Source organism: Rattus norvegicus, chromosome 1 (genome assembly GCF_021556685.1).
Source record: "Rattus norvegicus strain SHRSP/BbbUtx chromosome 1, alternate assembly SHRSP_T2T, whole genome shotgun sequence".
Taxonomy (NCBI): Eukaryota; Metazoa; Chordata; class Mammalia; order Rodentia; family Muridae; genus Rattus; species Rattus norvegicus.
In genome coordinates, this window is record NC_141534.1 from 171296384 (window position 1) to 171318846 (window position 22463).

At 41.5% G+C, this 22463-nt stretch overlaps 1 protein-coding gene and 1 pseudogene across 7 annotated transcripts; both read right to left on the minus strand.

Annotated features, from left to right (window-relative positions):
- Window positions 1–1106: 1106 nt before the first annotated feature.
- Window positions 1107–18079, minus strand: Trim5 (tripartite motif-containing 5). 7 transcript variants are annotated; one of them, NM_001438200.1, is given in 9 exon segments: window positions 1107–2555; window positions 2805–2831; window positions 3060–3160; window positions 4240–4262; window positions 6837–7067; window positions 8557–8652; window positions 9994–10469; window positions 17215–17268; window positions 18011–18060. In NM_001438200.1, coding segments are annotated over 7 exon segments (1536 nt in total). In that variant the 5' UTR covers window positions 10414–10469; window positions 17215–17268; window positions 18011–18060; the 3' UTR covers window positions 1107–1917.
- A 3503-nt stretch (window positions 18080–21582) lies between these two features.
- Window positions 21583–22166, minus strand: Trim30al-ps1 (tripartite motif-containing 30A like, pseudogene 1; annotated as a pseudogene).
- Window positions 22167–22463: the final 297 nt, after the last annotated feature.

Here is a 22463-nt window from a genome sequence, read left to right on the forward strand (position 1 = left end):
AAGAACTCAGCATACACTCAAGGAGGCAACATGGATGGTTGGGCAGAAGGGCAATGATCTGACAGTGATCTAAGTAACTTTCCTATTGAAAGCAGATTGTCCTTCAGATTTCATGTTCAGGGGCCAAAACCATAAACAAAAACACAACAAAGGTCTTCAGTGGGGGTATGCCTTACTCCTTGAGAATATTTTTTTGAGAAGCCCACACCCATGCTCTCAGATGTGTCTTCTCAGGGCTTCCCCCGACCGCCTTGTATAAACCATCATTAAAATATCTATATTGAACTGCAGCTGTTGTGAACATAATGTCAAAGCATGTGCTAAACCACCTGTAGACTAACAGTAGTCTGTCTACAGGTAGACTGGAGGTGAAATGGGAGCAAACCTGGTCTTAAAACTTCTGGCTCCCATATCATAAGAAAGGAAGTATCTTTAATTCTTTTAATCTACGTGGCTGGTAGTATCTTGTTACACGTTTCGTGATCACAGTCCCATCAGACTAGTGTATTACCTTCAGAATGAAGATTGATGAAGAACTTGAGAAACTCTATGGATGAGCATTGTGGAGAGAAGCTCCCTGACAAAATGTGCCTTTCCCCGAGTAGCTCAAAACTGTTGGGAAGAGCTGGAAATTAAAATACATGGACAACCATCAGCCCTGCATGAGCTTTTCTGCAGTCACAATTTTCCTGACTATTTAAGATTGAACAGACTTTGGGCTACAGAGTTGTTGGCTCGTCAGTTAAGAGCATATGCTTTTGGGAAGGACCTGGGTTTGATTTTCAGCACCTATATGGAGGCTCACCACCTTCACAGGCACCGGGCATGCATGTGGTGCGCAGACTTATACACAGGTGCACATTTATACACTCAATATAATAAAATCTTTAAAAAAATAATTTAAAAACTTAAAACAGACTGGGTCCTTTCAGGTCTGCTGTCAGCCTCTGACCTCAGTGAGAAGGATGAAGGTGACCAGGTGAGCGCACATTGGCCACACTGTTACTAAACAGTGCCACCATGTGTGTGATTCTGTGTGCAATACACACTTGACATTTATTTCTAACAGGAAACAGACTCCCATGGAACACAATTATGGAAGAAGATTGGACAGCTATGAAGTTAACATTTATTTTTAGTAAACATTTATTTACAAATTGTGAAAACGACCCAAACCCTGCAATTCTGAAATCTAGTTATTCTATTTCTTAGAACAAAATAGAGTAGTGGTTTTTATACATATTCTTGATTATTTTTTTTAAGCAGGCTCTTAACTCTATACAAGGGTGGCTTCAAATACACAGCAATCTTCCTGCCACAACTTCCCAGATGCAGGATGGCAGGTATGAGCTCCCAGGCAAGACTGATGCACAGTCTTAATGATCACTTAATTTAGTCACAGTGATAAGGCTTCTTGTGATGCTTCTCCTTCATTCTTTGGCCTACAGCTCAGGGTGCATTTCTTAAGCAGAGACTCCTATATATAATTTTCAGCATGAATAGACAAGTTGTCGAAGAACCTTCTTTAATCTTTCATTGATGGGCCGAATGAGGTTATAGGGACATGACAGCTGAAGCAAACAGCTCAGCGGTGGAGCACATCCTCACCGTGCACAAGGCCTTGCCTTCCATCTCTGGCATGAAGAATAAGAGGAATTTTGCATCGGTGTTATCTTACGCAGTGAGCACTAGACATTTGTCCTTGACTATATGGGAAGTGATTTGTTAGTCTCACCTAAAAACAAAACAAAACAAAGACAAAAAATACCCCAAGAAACTGAGAATATGGCCTAGAGAAATGAATATATTTTCCAATGAAAGATTAGAGACATGAACAAAACGATAAAATAGTGCTGATGAGCTCAGGCACATGACATACACATCAGGACCAGAGACCATGCACAGAGACAGTGAAGATTAAGAGTCTGGCCAGCATATTGTCAATGGCTCTGAACTTCCCATGGGGTTAAAATATGGAAAAACCCTATCAGGAAAGGAACCTGCACAGAATCTGTAGATAAGAGTGCCATGGTTGGAAATATTGTAAAACGAGAGGGTGCCAGCTGCACAGTCGAGGAAAATACCGACACGACAGGGTCGGACCATCAGAGAGAGGGTCAACACACTGGGCTTGCCTGTGAACGTACACTCCTCAAAAGCATTATACACAGAATTTCCCCACAGCCCTATAACCCAGAAGCCATATTTAGGTTGATAATGTGAATCATTACTAAGACTCAAACGAGAATGTGAATCATTACTAAGATTCAAACGAAATAAGGGGGGGTTGGGAGGTCTTTCTGCATTTGAACGAAATATTGGATTAAAGAGGTAGCTTCCATCACTTAATCCCAGAACCCAAGAACCTTTTCCAGACACATCTACTTCCCAGTAGTGTTTTCCTGATTGGATAGCTGGGTATCCCAGGACACCTGCATGACAGTTTTCAGTCGGACGGGCAAAATGTCTTGCTTGGTGGTCTTCATATCGTATCTGTCTTTTGTCGGCGGTAATGAAAATGTTTGGATTGTTGCTTTCAACCAGCGTCACTTGAACTGCACAAAACAACAGGACTGTGTGTCATGAGAAAGACAGGAGACAGCCTTATCTGTGATGTTATTAATAGAAGTCTAAGAAGAAAGCATACAAGCACTGGAGAGAACGTTGTGCAGAAGTCACAGGAGAGGCAGAACACTGCAGGAGCATTACTTATTTTGGGAGAAGCAACATGAGGCCGAAAAGAAAATTAAGTTCGGCAAGACAGTGTGAAGTGGGTAACTTACGATGCTATAATTTTTCCTTACCCCAGTAGCGTTGGGCCTCTGTGACCTCTGAAATGGGGAAAAAATTTACAATATTAAATGCAAGCAAAGACACTGTAAAGTCATTTTCTTCTGTGGATCAGGGGAAAAATTAGAAACCATAATAGGGTCAAGGATGAACGGTCATTTCCCATCTGAGATGGTCAAATCACCAGTAGCTGGTGTCTACTCTTCCCTGTTCCTATCTAGAAACCCCTAGAATCCCACAGCCAATTCATGTAGCATAACTCTCTTCACCTTGTAACACTTGCAGCATGCCTTGCAGATCAGGGGCTCGGAACACTCTTCTTTGTTCCTTGGGGATGGTTTTGGGCTTCCTCATCGAAAAAGTATGACTCCTAGGGATAAAAAACAATTGATCTACAATCCCTCCCATTGACCCCCAACTATCTCTGACATCCTCTCATTTCAATTCACAGATGAACTTGAGCTTTTTCAAGGATGCTGAAGAGGTAGAGGGATGGCAGATCATACCATGAATACAATCATGTCTCCTTCAACTTACTTTCAGTGTCGTGTTGGGAAGGCCTTACATTCTTAGACCATGGTTCTTGCCTTCTAAAATTAAATAGTTATTTTCTCTCACTCTGCCTCCTTGAACTCACTAGAGATGATGAAGTAATAAATCTTAAAACAAACCAAAACTAATGCCTGAATAAAATGTGTGGAAGGTATTCCCATGTGGGAAATATGTCTTAAAAAGTCCAATGTCTTCAAAACCTTTAGCCAATATGGAGACTTGCAAATAACATCTGATTTTTCAGGATCTCTTGAAGAAATTACAAACAGTTAGAAAAGATGAAGACAACAAACTAAGACTAATATGATCCCAGTGTCTCAGGAAAATCCTTGATGTGGCCAGCTAGATGTCCCCTTTGGACACAAGGATACCCTCTACCCACATGCCCATAGAGTAGGGGAAAGAAAAGGATAGTTGGTCAAATCTGTATCAAAAAGCCTTATGTGCACAGAGTCAAGACTATTTTTGTATATCTAAATACAACAACGGAGAAAGACTGAATGTCTTCTAGTCTCAGAAGAAAATGATATGAACATATAGGAATTTTCCCAATGAAAAATTCTGTGTATGCTGCAGACATACAAGACACACCCATCTACCTAAAACAAGGATCTGTTAAATCCAGATCCACAGCCACATGCAGGGTCACAGGGTGAACTACAATGGAGGTAAGAGTACCCTAATCTTTTTATCCCTAATCTAGCTACTGAGCTAAACTCCACTTCCCCACAACCCATCTCTCTACCATAGAATTGAATCTATTCTCAATATTTTCAGTATTGATTTTTGATCAGAAATTCAGTACTTCCTCTAAATTGCCCCAACCTGGGAGAAAGTATGTTCTACTTGAAAACTAGATCATTCTTACCACATAGAAAGACTGGAAGCCATACATACCGTTTTATGGTGTTCTCTACACCCTAAATAGAAAGAGAGAAAACAGAGTTAAGACTTCTTATGAAGATGAGGGGGTGAGAATCCTCACAACTGAAACTGTGTGAAAGAAAAGTCATGACAATACACAAGGAGCTGTTTCCTGCAGGGGATAGTCTATAAATGAGTTTATTAAGGCAGCAGAGATCACTGTAGGGGAAGCAGGCAGGTTCTCCACAAATGGACGCCTAGAGCCAAGTCCTCTGGAGTGCACAACATGCTGGAAAAATGAAACTGCTTGTGTTAAGGCAGTCAACACTACCAGGAAGTGCTGCTCCCTCACATACCCTAGGCCACAAGACCAGAAGACACCATGTAGAGTGTAGGGGTCTGAGGTAACCACTTGGAAAGGACTTAGAACCTATCCTCCTCACATTCTGGAATACAGGGAATATGGGGGCTATAAGGATCTACATAACCCACTAGCTATCCTACACAGTACCAAGTAGAGCCTTCTAGGGTCAAAGGGATCTCTCTGAGAAGTTCATCTTTCAACTCTGCACAACTGTTTTAGAATTTCATTACAACAGTATTCTTTTTACTTTTTTTTATTATTATATACTCTACTTTTTTTTTTGTAGAGGAATTTTAATCCAGCAACATGGATGCTCTGAGTTCATTCAAAGACCTTCTAAATCTATGTGATTAGGACTGAATGCAGACACTTCATATACCTTTAATTCTCCTGGCTGGAATACAGACTGGATACACTCTAACTACATAACTTTAATCCCAAACAATGACATCTAATTGAGGGGCAGACAAAATGATGAATCAGAGAAATATTTGACAGAATGAGTCAGAAATAGGATATGCCCAACTCTCGTGAGAGCAGACAGGGAAGGGAGGATCTTTAAGAGCAGTGCAGGAAAAGAGTCAGTGGGGAGTTAGGGCAGTGTGTGCAGTTCTAACATATGCCTCACTATGGTTTTGCTTTTGTCTATGACTTGCTCAGTTAGGCTTTGGAATGGCTGATTTTCTGCACAGTCTTTACAAGACTTTTCACACATATCTCATGAACTTCCGTTCTTAGCCCTACATTTTTTTTCTCTCTCTCTCATTATTATGACTCCTTTTAAAACTTTTGTGAAGGTTTGTATATGCTTGGTCCAGGAAGTGACACTGTTAGGAGGTGTGGTCTTACTGGAATAGGTCTGGCCTTGTTGGAGTAGGTGTGTCACTGTGGGTGTGGGCTTTAAGACCCTTGGCCTAGCTGCCTGGAACCCAGGATTCTCTTAGCAGCCTTCAGAGGAAGATGTAAAACTCTCAGCTTCTCCTGCACCATGCCTGCCTGGATGCTACCCTGATGATAATGTACTGAACCTCTGAACCTGTAAGCCAGCCCCAATTAAATGTTGTCCTTCTAAGAGTTTACTGGTGGGGCTGGAGAGATAGCTCAGTGGTTAAGAGCACTGACTGCTCTTCCAGAGATCTTGAGTTCAAATCCCAGCAACCACATGGTGGCTCACAACCATCTGTAATGAGATCTGATGCCCTCTTCTGGTATATCTGAAGATAGCTACAGTGTGCTTATATATAATAAATAAATCTAAAAAAAAAAAGTTTACTGCTGTATGTTCACAGCAGTAAAACCCTAAAACAACTTCTTTAAATTTTATATTTATATTTCTTTTATATCAATTTTATTTTATGTATGTTTTGCTTGCATGTATATCTGTGTATCTCACGTGTGTCTGTTCCCAAGTAAGTCAGAGGGTGTCATATCTCATGAAACTAGAGATGGTTGTGAGCCACTGGGTTCTGGGAACTGAACCCGGGTGTCCTTAAAAGCTAAGCCATCACTCTAGACTTACTGTTTTACTTCCTTTTCTTTTTTAAAAGATTTATTTATCTTATGTATATGAGTGTTCTATCAACATGTACACCTGAATATCAGAAGAGGCAGCAGATCCCAGTATAATTAGATGAAAGCCACCATGTGGTTGTTGGGAATTGAACTCAGGACCTCTGGAAGAGCAGAATGTGCTCTTAACTGCTGGGCCATTCCTCCAGCCCACTATATTACTTCTTAGTTGTAGCACTTAATAGCTTTAATAATGAGAAGGTGTTGGATTCCCTAAAACTGGAGTTACTTTGAGCTGCAATGTGGGTGCTGAGAATTGAACCCAGGCATTCTAGAAGAGCAGCCAGCGTTCTTAATTACTGAGCCACTGCAGATGAAGAAAGCCTTGAACTATTCTACGATGGACAACATAAACATCTCTCAGTTAGAAGTCCCTTTGTTTGCCAGTGACTAACTGAAGTAAAATGCACTTGAACCAAACAGAGCTCTGTAGAGAGTTGGTGCCATAAATGCCCATGGATCCAATAGTTCTCCTCCAAGGTTTAATTTTTGTGCTATCCTTGATAAACTAATGAAAACAGAATTCCACTCTTTGCTGTTTGTGTATGCAATGATTCCTCCAGCCTCCAAAACTGATTCAAGAAAGAGTTCAGGAAGAGCTCACTATCATCACCAGGAGGATCCCAGCAGCAGAGAGGGAGGGCAATGGCTTCCATGTTTCCGGACTCTCAGACCCTGGCAATTCATGCAGTCTTACCTGCAGCATTTCCGTGGCTGAGCATTGTAACTGATGTTCCACATCTAAGATGAGGTCTCCTAGCAACTTACTCTGCTGAGAATACTCATTTTCAGACTCTTCCAGGCTGTTCTTAATGTCTTCCTTCTCTTGCATCAGCTTCTGCAATTCCTTCTTCTCCTCAGAGTCCATGATATCTCTCATTCCTTTAAACTCTGACTGGACATTTTCCACATCTTTCTGTATTTGATTCTTCAGAGATAAGAAAAGGGAGAATTATTCAGTTTGTGAAAATGTGCAATGTGTGAATTGTTTTTTCTTTGGTTTGGTTTGGTTTTTTCCCAGACAGGATTTTTCTGTGCAGCCCTGGCTGTCCTGGAACTTGTTTTGTAGATCCCCCTGCATCTGCCTCTAGAGTGTTAAGATTAAAGGCGTGCACTATCATCTCCCAGGCTTGTGTGGGAATGGAGACCGGAAGAGGAAGGAACACTTTAGTGTCTGTTAATGACTTTCCAGCACAAAAACCTTTTGGTCAGCTTTACAAAGACCACCTAAACCAAAATGGAACGCAAAGCTATGATTCATCATTCATACAGTTGTCTAAGACACTTGTTTCTGCTTGTAACATTCCTCATTCTATTTCTAAAAAAGACTTTAGTGTTGGAAAGATAACTCAGAAGTTAAGAGCACTAGCCACTGTTCTGGAGGACCAAGATTCAATTGCCAGCACACACACGGAGACTCACAACCACCTGTAACTCTAGTTCTAAGAGATCTGATGTTCTCTTCTGACTTCCATGGGAACCAGACACACATATGCTCACAAAGACTCATATACTTAAAATAAAAATAAATAAATATTTAAAATATTTTTGATAAAAAGCACTTTAACAATATATTTATTTAAAAATTTATTCTTATTCTCTCTCTCTCTCTCTCCCTGTGTGGTGTGCATGCGTGTGTGCGTGCCTGTGTGTGTGCGTGCCTGTGTGTGTGTGTGTGTGTGTGTGTGTGTGTGTGTGTGTGTGTGTGTGAGAGTTTTGCCTGTCTGTATCAGGTATTGGGACCTCCAGAACTAGAATTATGGTTGGTTATGATCCTCTTTGTGAACGTAGGGAACCAAATTCAAGTCCTCTTCAAGAGCAAGAAGTACTCCTCATTACTGCATCATCTTTCCACTCCTCCCTTGGCTTTTTTTTTCTTTTCCATCTACCTTCCTACCTATCTACTGATCTACATCTGCCTGACTGCCTACCTACCTACCTAGACCAGGTCTTACCTTGTAGCCATAGCTGACCTTGTCCTTGCTATGTAACCAGACCATACTTTAACTTACAGATATCTGTCTGTTTCTGCCTCCAACTTCTGGGATTAAAGGCATACGCCATCATACCTGACATCTCATTCTGCTTTTAATACCCCCAGCAGAAGTTAAATGCGGATTACATAGACATCATCCACCCATTCCCAAGTATCTTCCCCAGTAAAGTCACAATTTCAGAAGGCATCATAGGAGTGAAACCCAAGACACAGTAACCATTCTGACTAAGTACCCTCCATGGTGCCAGCTCTTCACAGAGCCCAGATCAGTTGTGATACACTGACTCTGCATCTCCATCTCCAGGGGAACCAATAGGGAGGAGTAATCAAGGCCTCTTGGCCTCATCAACTCCCAGGAGGTAAAAACCCCAGGTCTCTCCTGAGCCTCAGGCTGACTCCCTTAGGAAGGGTCCCCACTTGCCTGCCAGTAAGTTCTCTCCTTTTGAAGGTCATCTTTCCAGTTCTCAAATTCTTTCTTGTCTGCCATCAGCTTTTGCAGAGCTGCCTGCAGCTTCTCCTGTGAGAAAGGAATTATAGCAGAGTCAAGCTGTGTGCTCAGTAGAACTGCTGTTCTATTCAAAGGCCAATACCTTCTAGAAAGGAAGAGAGCCAAGGACTGCTACCTTTCTTTAAAAGATTGTGATGTGAATTATTTAATCTATTAAGAATAATTAGATAAGAAACTTTTAAAAAGGCAAACAGGGATAAAATCAACTTGGTCTCAGCAGAGTTTACAGAAACCCAGGGAATAGCAATCATAATCTAGGATTAGGAAGAAAATAATAATGTCACCACCTATTCAAAAGGATTTCCCATCTTCTTTAAAAAGGTGGTCTCAAGCCATGCCAGTAGGCGGTGGGGGGAGCTGTTAAGCTCAGCACTCAGGAGGCAGAAACAGGCTGATCCCTGAGTTCAAGGCCACCTGATTTACAGATCAAGTTCCAGGACAGCCAGAACGACACAGAGAAACTCTATCTTGAAAAACAGGCAAATGAACAAACAAAACGTAAGGTAGTCTCACTATGTAAAGATTTCTTGTCCCCTTTGCCTCAGAAATGTTGGAGTTACAGGCATCTGCCACCACACCCAGTTAAACTGATTTTTAAAAGCACTAATAGAGGAAACTACTATCAAGGAAAGAATTGGTAATTACTCACCTCTTTTAGTCTTTTTTTTTTAAAGATTTATTTATTTTATATATATGCGTACACTGTCGCTGTCTTCAGACACACCAGAGGAGGGCATCGGATCCCATTACAGATGGTTGTGAGCCACCATGTGGTTGCTGGGAATTGAACTCAGGACCTCTGGAAGAGCAGTCGGTGCTCTTAACCACTGAGCCATCTCTCCAGCCCTCTTTTAGTCTTTTTAATGAACTAATTAATTTTGTATGTGGGTGTGAGTGTGTGTGCATATGCATGTGCATGCTTGCATATACATACATCCATGCCAGGTATGCAGATAGCAGAGAATAATTTGCAACTTGCAGGAATCAGTTCTTTCCTTCAGTGGTCTGGTTTCTTAGTTCAGACTCAGGCCATTATGCTTGGCAACCAGCCGTCTCTGCCACCTCTCATCTTACTTGACTTTGATATCTAAAGAATAATCTCTTCTTGGACATAAAATCTCAATAATATACAACAAACTGTAAAAACATTTGCTCTAGTTCTAGGGTCTGTAGCCCCAGTAGATTCGATTAAGCTGGGTGGATAGTCTCATTCTTTCAGACCTCAGTAGTTAACAGGATGGAGTGAAATCCTAGGCCTGGATTCTGTGGCGGTCAGATAACTGAATGAGATTTCCTACCTGGTACTGTTTCCTGCTAGGTTTACCAGCCCACCCCAACCCCCATCCTTACCTTATACTCCTGGACCACTTCTTCAATGAGAACTGTTTGGTGTCCACGGTGCTCCTGAGATCGCTCACAAAGCCAGCAGATGGGCATCATGTCCTTCTTACAGAAGAGCTGGAGTTTCTCTCCATGCCTTGCACAAGAAAGCACCTTCGGCTCCTCTTCTGGGCTGGACTTGAACTCTTTGAGCCTCTGCACTATGTTGGCCACATGTCGATTGGGCCTCAGGTTCTTAAACAGGTAACTAACTCGGCACACAGGGCAAATGAACTCATCCTGATTGCATTTGCTGGATTCATAGTTCAGCGTGATGCAGGCTTGGCAGAAGCTGTGACCACAATCTCCACTCACAGGTTCTACCATCAGGTCCAGGCAGATAGGACAGGTCACCTCCTCTTTTAAATTCATCACGAATTCTGAAGCCATAGTTGCTGTGATCCTGTGTCTGACTCTACTGACTCCTCACACGTCTGCTCAGGTGCCTACATGATTGGGATGGTGAAAGCGGGCCAAGTAAGAAACAGAGGGTCACTCCATTTTCTGGCTTCTTCTTCACCTCTATCAGACTTTTGAACTATACAGTTAAGCTTCCCTTTCCCACATATCTCCCCTGCTCTCTGAGCTCTTGGGTCCAAGCCAACCTGCCCTGAGCAGCCTGCTATCCCAAGGGGACCACCACTCTCTTACCACCTCTCCTCTACCTCCATCAGACTCCTGAACCATATAGACAAGCTCTCCTTTCCCCACCCATCTTCCCTGTTCTCTGAGTCCTCTGTGCCAAGCCAAGCCACCCTGAGCAACCTGCTAGCCCAGGGAGACCTCCTTTCTCCTGCCCCGTCTCAGCCCAACTTCATTGGACCTATTCCTGAACTATATAGAACTTCAGGTCCAGAACCATAGAGCCCAAGTATATCCACCAGAGATCTGCCACACCAGGACCATTGTGGTTGATACTCCCCCCCATACCTACTACAAGAACAACCTGGGATCAAAATCATCCATATGGCTAAAGGCCCTGGAAAGAACACACTCAATAAGAAGGCAGTATGACACTTTCAAAGCACAGTTACCCCACTACAGCAGGCTCTGGATATCCTAACACAACTGACACAGAAGAAAATGGCTTTAAGTTCAACCTTTATAAAGATGATAGAGGTCTTTAAAGAGGAAATGGATACATCTCTTACAAGACATAAAGGAAAATACAACCAAACAGATAGAGCTCTTTAAAAACGAAATAAATAAAAATGTCTATGACCTGAAAATAGAAGAGAAGCAATAAAGAAAATACAAACTGAGGCAATCCTGGAGATAGAAAACCTAGGTAAGAGATCAGGAACAACAGATGCAAGCATCACCAACAGAACACACAGGAGATGGAAGACAGAATCTCAGATGTAGAAGATACAATAGAAGAAACGGAAACATCAGTCAAAGAAAAAAAAGCTAAAACATTCCTGAAACAAAGCATCCAGGAAATCTGGGATACCATGAAAAGACCTAACCTAAGAATAATAGGAATAGAGTAAGTTTAAGAGTCCTAGTTCCAAGGCTCAGAAAATAATCTCAAAATCACAGAAGAAAACTTTCCAAACCTAAAGAAAGAGATGCCTATAAAAATTCAAGAAGCTTGTAGAACACCAACTAGACTGGATCAAAAAAGAAAATCCTCCTGGTACATATCAAAACACAAAATCTACAGAACAAAGAAAGAATATTAAAAGTGACAAGAGCATGTGATCTACTGAGAGGCTCCTCCTAGCAGCTGACTCAGACAGATACAAACACCCACAGCTAAAGAGTGGATGGAGCTTGGGATTCATATTTTTGGTTGTGAGCCTAGTCTTTAATGGCTGAGCCATTTCTCCAGCCCACTTGGGGTCTCCTATGGAAGAAAAGGAGGAAGGATTGCCAGCCCTGAAGAGAATAGGAACTCCACAGGAAGACCAACTGAGTCAACTAACTTGGACCCTTCAGCTCTGAGTCTGAAACACCAACCAACAAACATACACCAGTTGGACCTAGGCCTCCTCGCTCATATGTCACAGATGTGTAACTTGACTTTCATGTAGGTCCTGAACAACTGGAATGGGGGCTATTCCAAAAGCTGTTGTTCTACTAGCTGGGCTGCCTTGTCTGGCCTCAGTAGGAGAGCAAGTGTGGGTGGCAAGTGGGTATCTGTAGCTCATCTGTGCCTTGAACTGAAGGGAGCTCTGTGGGTGTCCTGGCAGTCTAGACATCTCTATCTTCCTTCTCTACTTCTCCAATGAGTGGTGGTATGTAGGGCTCTGTGTGTCTATGGCCCATCTCTGCCTTGGGGAGAAGTGTAGGTCTTTGCACTTGTGGCATGGAGGAGCACAAGTCTATGTCTTCCCCTTTCATGCGGCACTGCCTGGAATTCATTTGATTTTTTTATGTGACATGTTTAAAACAGCTTTGGCTACCAAGCCAGGTATCACGCTAGAATGAACAGATTAATGACTACCGTCCACTCTGCCTCCGACTGAGAGACTGACAGAAACACCAACACCACCAACAAGGTGTCTCTTTGACCACTGCCAAGGGTGGTGGTGGGGGACTACTCTACATTCAGAGCTGTATGGATGTGGTCCTTGGCAATAGGGTCCACAATGTTTGTTTGTGGAGAACAGTCCTCTGTCCTAGCATCAGCCTGGGCCTGTTGGCGAACAACTCAACTGAATAAAATCCAGTCCATCAGATGAAGCCTTGCCTGACTACAAAAGATGGCCAGTTCAGACTCTGTATCCTCTATTACTGAGAGTCCTTACTAGGATCACCCTCATAGATTCCAGAAAGTTTCCACACCACCTCCCAAATGCCCTCTAATTCCAACTGTCTCTCCCTGTACTCTATTTCTTCATCCCTCCCCCACAACCTGACCCCTCCTACTTCTATCCCTACCAGCTCCCTGTCCACCAGAAAATTCTATCTTATTTCCCCTTCCCAGGGATATACATGCTTACCCCTAGAGCCCTTTTCTATATCTAATCTTTCTGGGTCTCTGGATTATACTTCAATTATCACTTATTAACAGCTAATATCCACTTATAAGTGAGTATATTCCATATTTGTCTTTCTGGGTCTGGGTTACCTCACTTGGCATGATTTTATTTCTAACTGCATCAATTTCCCTGAAAATTTTATGATGTCATTTTTAAAACAACCAACTAATACTGGATTGTGTAAATGTACCACACTTTCTTTAATCATTCTTTTGTTGAGCGGCATCTAGGTTGTTTCCAGTTTCTGGCTATTATGAATATAGTTGCAATGTACATAATTGAGCCAGTGTCTGTACGGTATGGTAGAGCTTCTTTTGGGTACACGCCCAAGTGTGGTTTAGCTGGGCCTTCAGGTAGATCAATTCCCAATTTTCTGAGGAACTGCAATGTTGATTTACACAGTGGTTGTACAAGTTTAAACCTCCAACAATGGAGGAATTTTTCTCTTGCTCCGATCCTCACCAGTATATGTCACTTGTATTATTGATAGCCATTCTGACAGGGATAAGATGGCATCTCAAAATCGTTGTAATTTGTATTTCCCTGGTGACTAAGAATGATGAACATTTCTTTGATTTCTCAGCTATTTGAGACTCTACTATTGAGATTTTCTGTTTAGATCTGTACCTTATTTTTAATCGGATTATTTGGGTATTTGATATCTAATTTCTTGAGTTCTTTATTCTATATCTAGCATATTAAACCTCTATGAGATGTGGTGGCAGTAAAATCTTTCCCCAGGCTTTGTCCAACTGATGATGCCCCTTGCCTTACAGAAACTTTTTAGTTTCATGAGGGAGGTCCTATTTATTAACTGTTGATCCTACACTATCCATGTGTTATTCAGAAATTTGTCTCTAGTGTCAATGTATTCAGGGCTATTCCCCATTTTTCTCTTCTATTAGATTAGGTATGTCTAGTTTTTTATGTTGAGGATTATATTGGATCCATTTATTAGGTGTCCATAAGTGTGTGTATGCATGTCTGAGTCTTCAATTCCATTGACTAATGTATTTTTTAAAAAAATTCTGGAGGCTGGGGATTTAGCTCAGTGGTAGAGCGCTTACCTAGGAAGCACAAGGCCCTGGGTTCGGTCCCCAGCTCCGAAAAAAAGAAAAGAAAAAAATTCTGTAGCTCTACAGTATAGCTTAAACTCAGGGATGGCAACACCTCCAGCAGTTTGTTCAGTGTTCAGGACTGTTTTAGCTATTATTTTTTCATATAAAGTTGAAAATTGTCCTTTCAAAGTCTGTGAAGAATTGCACTGGTGTTTTGATGAGTATTGAGTTGAATCTGTAGATTGCTTTTGTTTAGTGAGATGACTCTTTTTACTAATTTATCCTGCAAATCCATGAGCATGGAAGATCTTCCCATCTTCTGATACCTTCTACAGTTTCTTCAAAGACTTGAAGTTTTTAATCATACAGGCCTTTCACTTCCTTGGTTAGAATTACCCCAAGATTATTTGAGGCTATTATGAAGGGTTTTGTTTCCCTTATTTCCTTTTCAGTTCATTTGTCATTTGTATAGAGTTCTTCCTGAATCTACGATAGTGCTCTGCCCTGGCCTGCTACAGAGTCAGAGCCGTATGTAGCTACATTCCTTCTCCTTGGACCTGAGTTGCTATGGTGTGCCTGAGGGTCTCAGGTCATGTTTTGTGGTAATTTCCACCTACCAGCAGTTTGGTGGTGGAGATAGGATATCATTAAGGAACTGATCTTGAACTACCCCAGCCTCACCCAGGACATTCCCAACCAATGACAGCAGCATACACATGGGAACATTGTTCTGGAAGGATCTTCTGAAGGGCCCTAGGAGAGATTCTAATAATGTAAGAAGAGTGAAATGACATGAAGTATTTTTAACCACAATGGTATGAAATTAGAAATCACCAAAAGCGAGATTTGTAAAAAAAAAAATTCACAAACACGGAAATTAAATAACATTCTCTAAATTAATGAGCAAAAAAGGAATGAAAGGGAGGTTTTTTTGAAAACTGAAATGACAATGGATGTACACACCTCAGCATTCTACTCTGTGCTCCAGACAGTCTAAGAGGAGAGCACACACCTCAGCAAATTCAGTATTCTACATAGTCTAAGAGGGAAGTCTGCCCAGACTATGTTAAATAAAGAAAGAGCATCTCAAGTAAATAACTTAATACTTGGCCTCAGGGAAGTAGAAAAAATAAACTAAACCAAAAGTTATCAGAAGGGAAGAGAATGCTGTTGAGAACGGAAATACAAGTAGAATAGAAAGATCTTAGGAAAAATGTAATGAATAATCTGAGTTGTTCTTGTTCTCTGTCTCTCTCTTCTGTCTCTCTCCTCTCTCTCTCTCTGTCTCTCTCTGTCTGTCTGTCTGTCTCTCTCTCTCTCTCATTTCCTCTTTCTTTCATTTTGGGGGCAGGGTTTTACTATGTAGCCCTGGCTGTTACAGAACTCTCTATGTAACCAGGCTTGCCTAGAACTCACAGAGTTCCTCTTGTCTCACTCAGCTTTCTGAGTATCAGAATTAGAAGCTTGTGCCCACTACTCCAAGTTCTTGTCTTCAAAACAATATGTAAGGAAGTAAAGTCAACAGATTCATAGCCATACTAACTTAAAAAAATAAAGAAGAGAAATAAGTCAAGCAAATTCAAGAATGAAAGCAGAGGTACAATAAAAAGCAATCTTTAGGGGCTGGAGAGATGGCTCAGCGGTTAAGAGCACTGATTACTCTTCCGGAGGTTCTGAGTTCAAATCCCAGCAACCACATGGTGACTCACAACCATCTGTAATGGGATCTGATGCCCTCTTCTGGTGTGTCTGAAGACAGCTACAGTGTACTCACATATAATAAATAAATATTTTTTAAAAACAGCAGTCATTAGAGACCCAACTCATTATATAACTTAAAGGAAATACAAAGGTCATGCTAATGTAATTTTGTAAAAAAAAAAAAAAACAAACAAACAAACCAAAAAACAACATAGGAAATCAAAATCTGGGACAAATTAGTTACAAAAAAGGGTTCAAAGTAAAACTGAAAACCTCCCAACACAGAATCTACCAGGTTTCCAATACACTAGTTTCAATTCTTCTTAAACTCTTGCAAAAATATTACAGGAACACATATTCAGAGAACATTTTTTTAGGCCAGGACCATTCCCTACCACTGACTTCTGATCAGGGACAAGAACCAATTGTTGGGAAAGTGAAACCCACAAAATCAACACTGACAGGACAAAGTTTGTTGATGTCCTCTGAGAGCCTAGATTAGCTTGAGTAAAGCTATATCCCTGATCACACTGGTTTTTTCCATGGCTCTCTCAAGCTCTTTTATCATTTGACATTTTTAACATCAATCAAGAATCTAATTTTTATCCTTTAAAGGTCAAAAGAGGGTGTGGCAGTCAAGTGCTCCTATCACTCCAGAGGCTTGGGGGTTGGGGGTGGGGGTTGGGGTGACTGAAGAGCTGGAGACCAGTCTGGGCAACACAAAAGGCAGTCTCCAAGAAACCTTGAAAAGCTGGCACTTCTGAGAAAAATCTTCAGATGTGTTACTCTAGCATTCTCATGGTATTTAGTTTTCCCTTCTTCAAATACCCCTTCCCCTCTCCTTTGGAACTGAACCCAAGCCTTGAAAAGTACTCTATCACTGAACTAAGTCACAATTTTTTTTAAATTCTATGAATGAGTCTTATTGAGTTGCCCATAATGTCCATCAATTTATAATCCTCCTGCCTTCTGGGTAGCTGGAATCTCAAGTTTGGCTGAAGTCTACATTGGTTTGGAGAAAATGGCTGAAGAGAAAGGAAATAACTGCAGTCATTCCCAAGCTTGGAGCTATCAAACAGGGTCAGTAACTAAATAATAGGCTCACAGACTCTAGTACTAAACAAAGAAAAACTCTAGGTTTCTTAGAGTAGTGGTTTTCAATTTTCCTGATGCTGCAACTCTTTAATACAGTTCCTCGTGCTGCAGTGACCCCTGACTATAAAATTGTGATCGTTGTTGCCCCATTACTATAATTTTGCTACTGTTATGAATCATAATACAAATATATGATACAAGAGATATCTGAAGTGCAACTCCTGTGAAAAGGTCATTCAAATCCAAAAGGGGTCGTGAACCATAGGTTGAGAACCACTGCCCTAGAGTATTCGAAAATACCCCCCCCCCCCCCCCCACACACACACACAGTAAAAAGTAGAGGCTCTGACCTAGCTCTGCTGTCAGGAAAGTGACTGTCTTAGAAAACAACATTCTGGATCTCTCTGACAAGACATAATTAGAAATAACAGATTATGAAACCACGGGGGTTGGGGTGGGGTGGGGTACTTGATCTAGATAAAAGCCTTCTTAAAGTAACACTTTTTTAAGAGGAGGCACCTCCCTCAAGCTCCTCCGTTTGCATTTTCAGCCTGAGACCGGCAGCCCCTCCCCCCACCTCTTTTTTAAGACTATAAACTTACCCAAGCAAAAGCAATGTTTTCCTTCCAAAGTCCTCAAAACTTTGCTCCCTAAAATTGTTCCACCGGCTTTCAGACACCGAGAATTCGTAAATCACAGAAAATTAACTCGCTAATCCAGAATTTCAAGATACTTAAGACCCCACTCTAAGAGGAACCAAAGTTTGAGCGCTGGAAATGAAAGAGAAACCACAACTCGACCGACCAATGAGCTGCCTCCCCCACTCGCTGAGGACGTTTTCTTCAGGCCAGCATTGGCTGTCTCTGGGGAGCTAGTATGATAAACTCTCCCACACTTAACTGGTTTTTTTTAGAGGTTTCTAGAATTCCCTAAGACAGTTGTTCAGGCTTAGGGCAGAATCACTAAACAAGTTCCTGATCCTCTGGAAACCTGCCTGTGATGGAAAGAAAGCCTTCCCCATGGTTTCTCTTGCACCAGAGCTCCAGACTGGGTTTTGCCTTGGTGGCAAGTGTGGCCCAAAGGGAAGGAAAAAGGTTAGGGACAGAAAGTTGTAGTGTTCCCCTGAGGTTGGAGCTGGACACTTACAGGATGAGAACCGAAAGGATGATGTAGTTCAGGGCAGCTGCCACACCAGCAAGATTTCCCACCCAGCAGGAACCGGATGGGGAGGAGTCATGGGCAGAGCCATGCAGAAAACCACCTGACCACACTCACAGTAGACAAGTAGTGAGCTGCAGAGGGTTCTCCAGCTGCCCCATGGTCTCTCCAGATTATGTACTCTGTGGCTGAACAGACCTAGTCCTTTCACAGTGCTGATCTGATCTATCCATTTATTTTCTCCTTTCCAGGAGTCACTCGCCAGAATATCTTGGAGGTCCCATTTGATTTAGGATTTGTATTAAAGACCTCTGGTGACTCAGTCAGCGTTCCTTGAATTAGAAGATGAAATCTGTATAGTTGGGAATTCATCACCCTCCACCCCTACATTTCATGCTAAAAGGTAGAAGAGTCCTGCTTTTCTGTCACAGGGACCCTGATGCCCTGCCCAGATCCCTCCATTTAGTCTTCTCTGGTATTGTGGCCTCAACTTCCCTGGGAACCAAAATCTATGATGTATTCTCTCTGTCTGTCTGTTTATGACACTATGAGTCTTTAAATAAACTCCAGTTCCCCAGCAATCCTTCATAGTATCCTCTTTAATCTCCTTGCTTATCGAAAATCTAGCACATTCTACTTTAAAAGTGGTGAGATTTGGCCTGTTGCTATGTATTGTAAACCTCAACATAAGAGCAAAGCAAAGCAAACAAGCAGGGTCTTCCTATGTACTGAGCCTGACCTCAGACGCACAGAAATCTACCTGTCTTTGCCTCCTGAGTGCTGGGATTGTATCAAAACCATCATGACAGGAACTATTTATTAATCTCAATAATACTTTACTCTAGCTGCATAGAAAGGAAGACAGAACAGAAACCATATTGGGCACAACTTACATTCCAGAAAACAGGTTCTAGGAACATTCTGTTGTTTATATTTCACAGCACAGCAGAAGGGAAGGTTATTGTATCATTATCATCATGATCATTCACTGTAAAATGAAAAGTCAAAGAGTTTAACATATTGATAAAACTGTAGCTAAACAGCAAATACCCTCTCAGAAAATAAGTGTGAAATAAAAAAAATAACTCATAGATATCTACCACATTTTACAGTAGCCTTCAGGGCAGTTCCCAGGGCCTAAGAGGAAGACATGAGGAGAATAACATCTTAGTCCCCCCAGTCACCCACGGCTGTGTGGAACACCAGTACAGCACATCTCCCCAGCAATTAGCACAAACACCAACTACTGAGTGTACAGTGGATGATCCATGCCTACTGAACTTCTCTTCTCTTACTAAAAACTACATCATTCATTTTGCACTTAGGCATGTGTTTAGTCCTATGTGTCCTGCAGCATCTGTGTGAAGGCATAGAATAATCTATAAGAGTTGACTGCTTTTTTCTATCCTGTGGGTCTGAATGATTAAACACAAGTCATCAGGCTGGAAGAAAAGGACTTTTACCCTTGGAGACTTCTAAGGGTCCCAAGTCTGTTTTCTTGCAATGACCTACTGTATAGTGCACTATTTATTCAAAAATTTAAAAAAAAGGAAGGAGAGGTGGTTGCAGGCTTTACAGGATGTTGTTCAGGGTTATATACACTATGTGCAGAGTTGGGTCATGTGATGTTTTTCTGGAAACTGTCTTATGAGAGGATGTTTTTGATGAAGCAGACACATGGGAGGATGTTTTGCTGAGAACAGACACATGCTAGTTTTCTGGAAGCTTCCTGGAAAAAGGACAAGTAGTATTTTGATGGAGAGGATACATGTGAACATATGCAATCTTCAGAAAGGGTACAAGTATAACCCAACAGACAGTGGGCATCTGTGGCATTGGTTTGCCTTGCCAGTCTTTGCTGGTCGTTGCTGGTCTTTGATGGCCTTTGCTTGTCTTAGGGTGATTGGCAGAGCCTTACCATTTCTCCTGGATTAAACTGCCATTGCTGATTTGGGAATGGTGCTTGCAAGTGGATTGAGCTACCACTGTTGATTTCTGTGATCTGAACTGCTCATATCCTGACCGTGAAGACAAGATTCACCTCAAAGAAGTATTTCGAAACAGGTCCAGATCCTTCTTTGCCCTATTAACCTTTCCTTTTCACACTCTGGTGGATGATGGGCTGGGGTGGGGTATTAAAACTTAAGAACCCTTACTAGAGTGGGTTTGAAAAATCTAAGCATACAAAACAGTCTTAGTGGGTGCCATTTAAAATATTTCCTTTTTAACTATTTGATGAGGCACAAGCTCTGTCACTAAACTGACCTTGTGCTAAGGGTCCATTCCTTAGGTAGAGGTAAACTGACCTTCTGCTAAGGGTCTATTCCTTAGGTAGAGACACCCACATGTAATTTTCAAAACTTTTAGACAAGCTGGAGAGGAACTTTCTTTCATCTGTTCTCAGTGACAGAAAGAATGAGGTTGTGGAGACCTGACAGAACTGAGGTAAGAAGCTCTACAGTGGAGCCTCTCCTCAGCATGCACGAGGACCAGGATTCCATCTCTGGCACCACAAACTAGGAAGCTCTATCAGAAAGAACTGGGGTTTGAAGACTTTAAAGAATGGGGTAGAATATAGTCTAATGGTGCAGACCACTTTAGTTCAGTTTCAATGTAGCTTTATATGTGAATATAAAAAGAAAGCAACAATTCAAGACAAGTTATTTGAGTTTAGAAAGACATGTAAATATATGCTAGTAAATACTAAATATTAACAGAACAGCCCTTTCCAGAATTTTCTCATGACAGAAAAATTAAAACACAATTGCCTGAAATTTACTATTGGTTATATCTGATAAATCATGAAAGGAAGGCACAAGGCCACATCCAGACTCAGGATCCATTGTGGACAATACTTAGCATGTGCTTTCACCAGAATGGGTCTATAGCCTTATTACAATACCCAACAAGAATAAACAACTCTTATTAATTGAATGCAAATGCTTCTCCCAGAAGGCATGAAATCATATCCAAGAACAATCAAAGGAACAGAATCCATTTGAGGTAAAAGGCCCTCTGCCTTTATTCCTCTTCTGGGGCCTTTATCACCAGTCCCCAAGGCATTATTCACCACCATGTGTCATTCTTTTGATTGTGTTCCAACAGAGATGGGGGATCAGAGGTGCTACTTCACCTAAGGAGCTGGGTTTTTTTCGGGGGGAGGTATGGGAAATGATGAAGTATCATAGCATTGTAAACAGAGAAAGAACTGGGTCAAGGAAATGAATCTATTCCAGTTTGTATTTAGAAAGGAAGGTCATTAAAACGGAAGGACTAAAACCAGAAAAAGTTGAAATGACAATGGCGCTCAGGCACATGAGATATACCAGACATGCGGGCACTATACAAATATAGGTGAGGGCTTTTATTTTTAAAGATTTATTTATTTATTATATATAACTACACTGTAGCTGTCTTCAGATGCACCAGAAGAGGGCATCAGATCCCATTACAGATGGTTGTGAGCCACCATGTAGTTGCTGGAATTTGAACTCAGAACCTCTGGAAGAACAGATAGTGCTCCTAACCACTGAATCATCTCTCCAGCCCCAGGTGAGGGCTTAAGAGGGTGGTCTGCATACTGTCATTGGCTCTGAACATTCTATAGGAAGGAAGGGTCATAGAATTATAGATGGAAGCTTCATAGGTAGAAACGCCATAAAACTGAAGAGCGTAAGTTTCCCCATTCAGGAAAACTTCACTATGACTGGGAAGACCAGGCAGAGAGAGGGCCAAGACACTGGAATGGTGGGTGACAGAATACTCATCGGAAACACTGTATCAATTGTTCATCCCTATAACCAAGGAGCAATATTTAGACTGATAAGTTTCATGCTGTTTATCATCAGAATCAAATTTGACATTAGAGAACATTTCATTCATTAAACAAAGTTGGGGTGCAGCATGTGGTCCATCATTTAATCCCAGGAACCAGGCATCACTTCTAGACATGTCTACTTCCAAGTAATGTTTCCCTGAGGAGGTAGTTGCATATCCCAGGACACCAAAGTGATAGATCTCAGAAATCTGCAAATTCCTTCTACAGGAATTTGTGTGGTATTTGTCTTTTCTCTTTGTTAATGACAATGCTTGCCTTGTTTGGTTTTTGATGTAGAGTCACGTGAACTGCACAAAATTGAGACATACTAGCTAAGAGTCACATGAAAGACAAGGCATAGTCTTATTTGTAACTTTAGGAGCAGAAGCCAAATGAGAAAGAGAGAAGAAACATGGAGAAGTGTTGTCTAAAGTCAAGGAGAGGCAGATTGCTGTGCGTGGTGGGAAAAGAAACATGAGACTTAGAGAAATACACTCTGGAAGACATTGAGAGGAGAGGGACTTATAGTACTGTGGTTTCTCCTTACCCCAGTATCACTGGACATCCATGAGCCCTGAAATGATGAAAGTTTCCAGCAGGAAGTACAAGCAAAGGAATCAACCA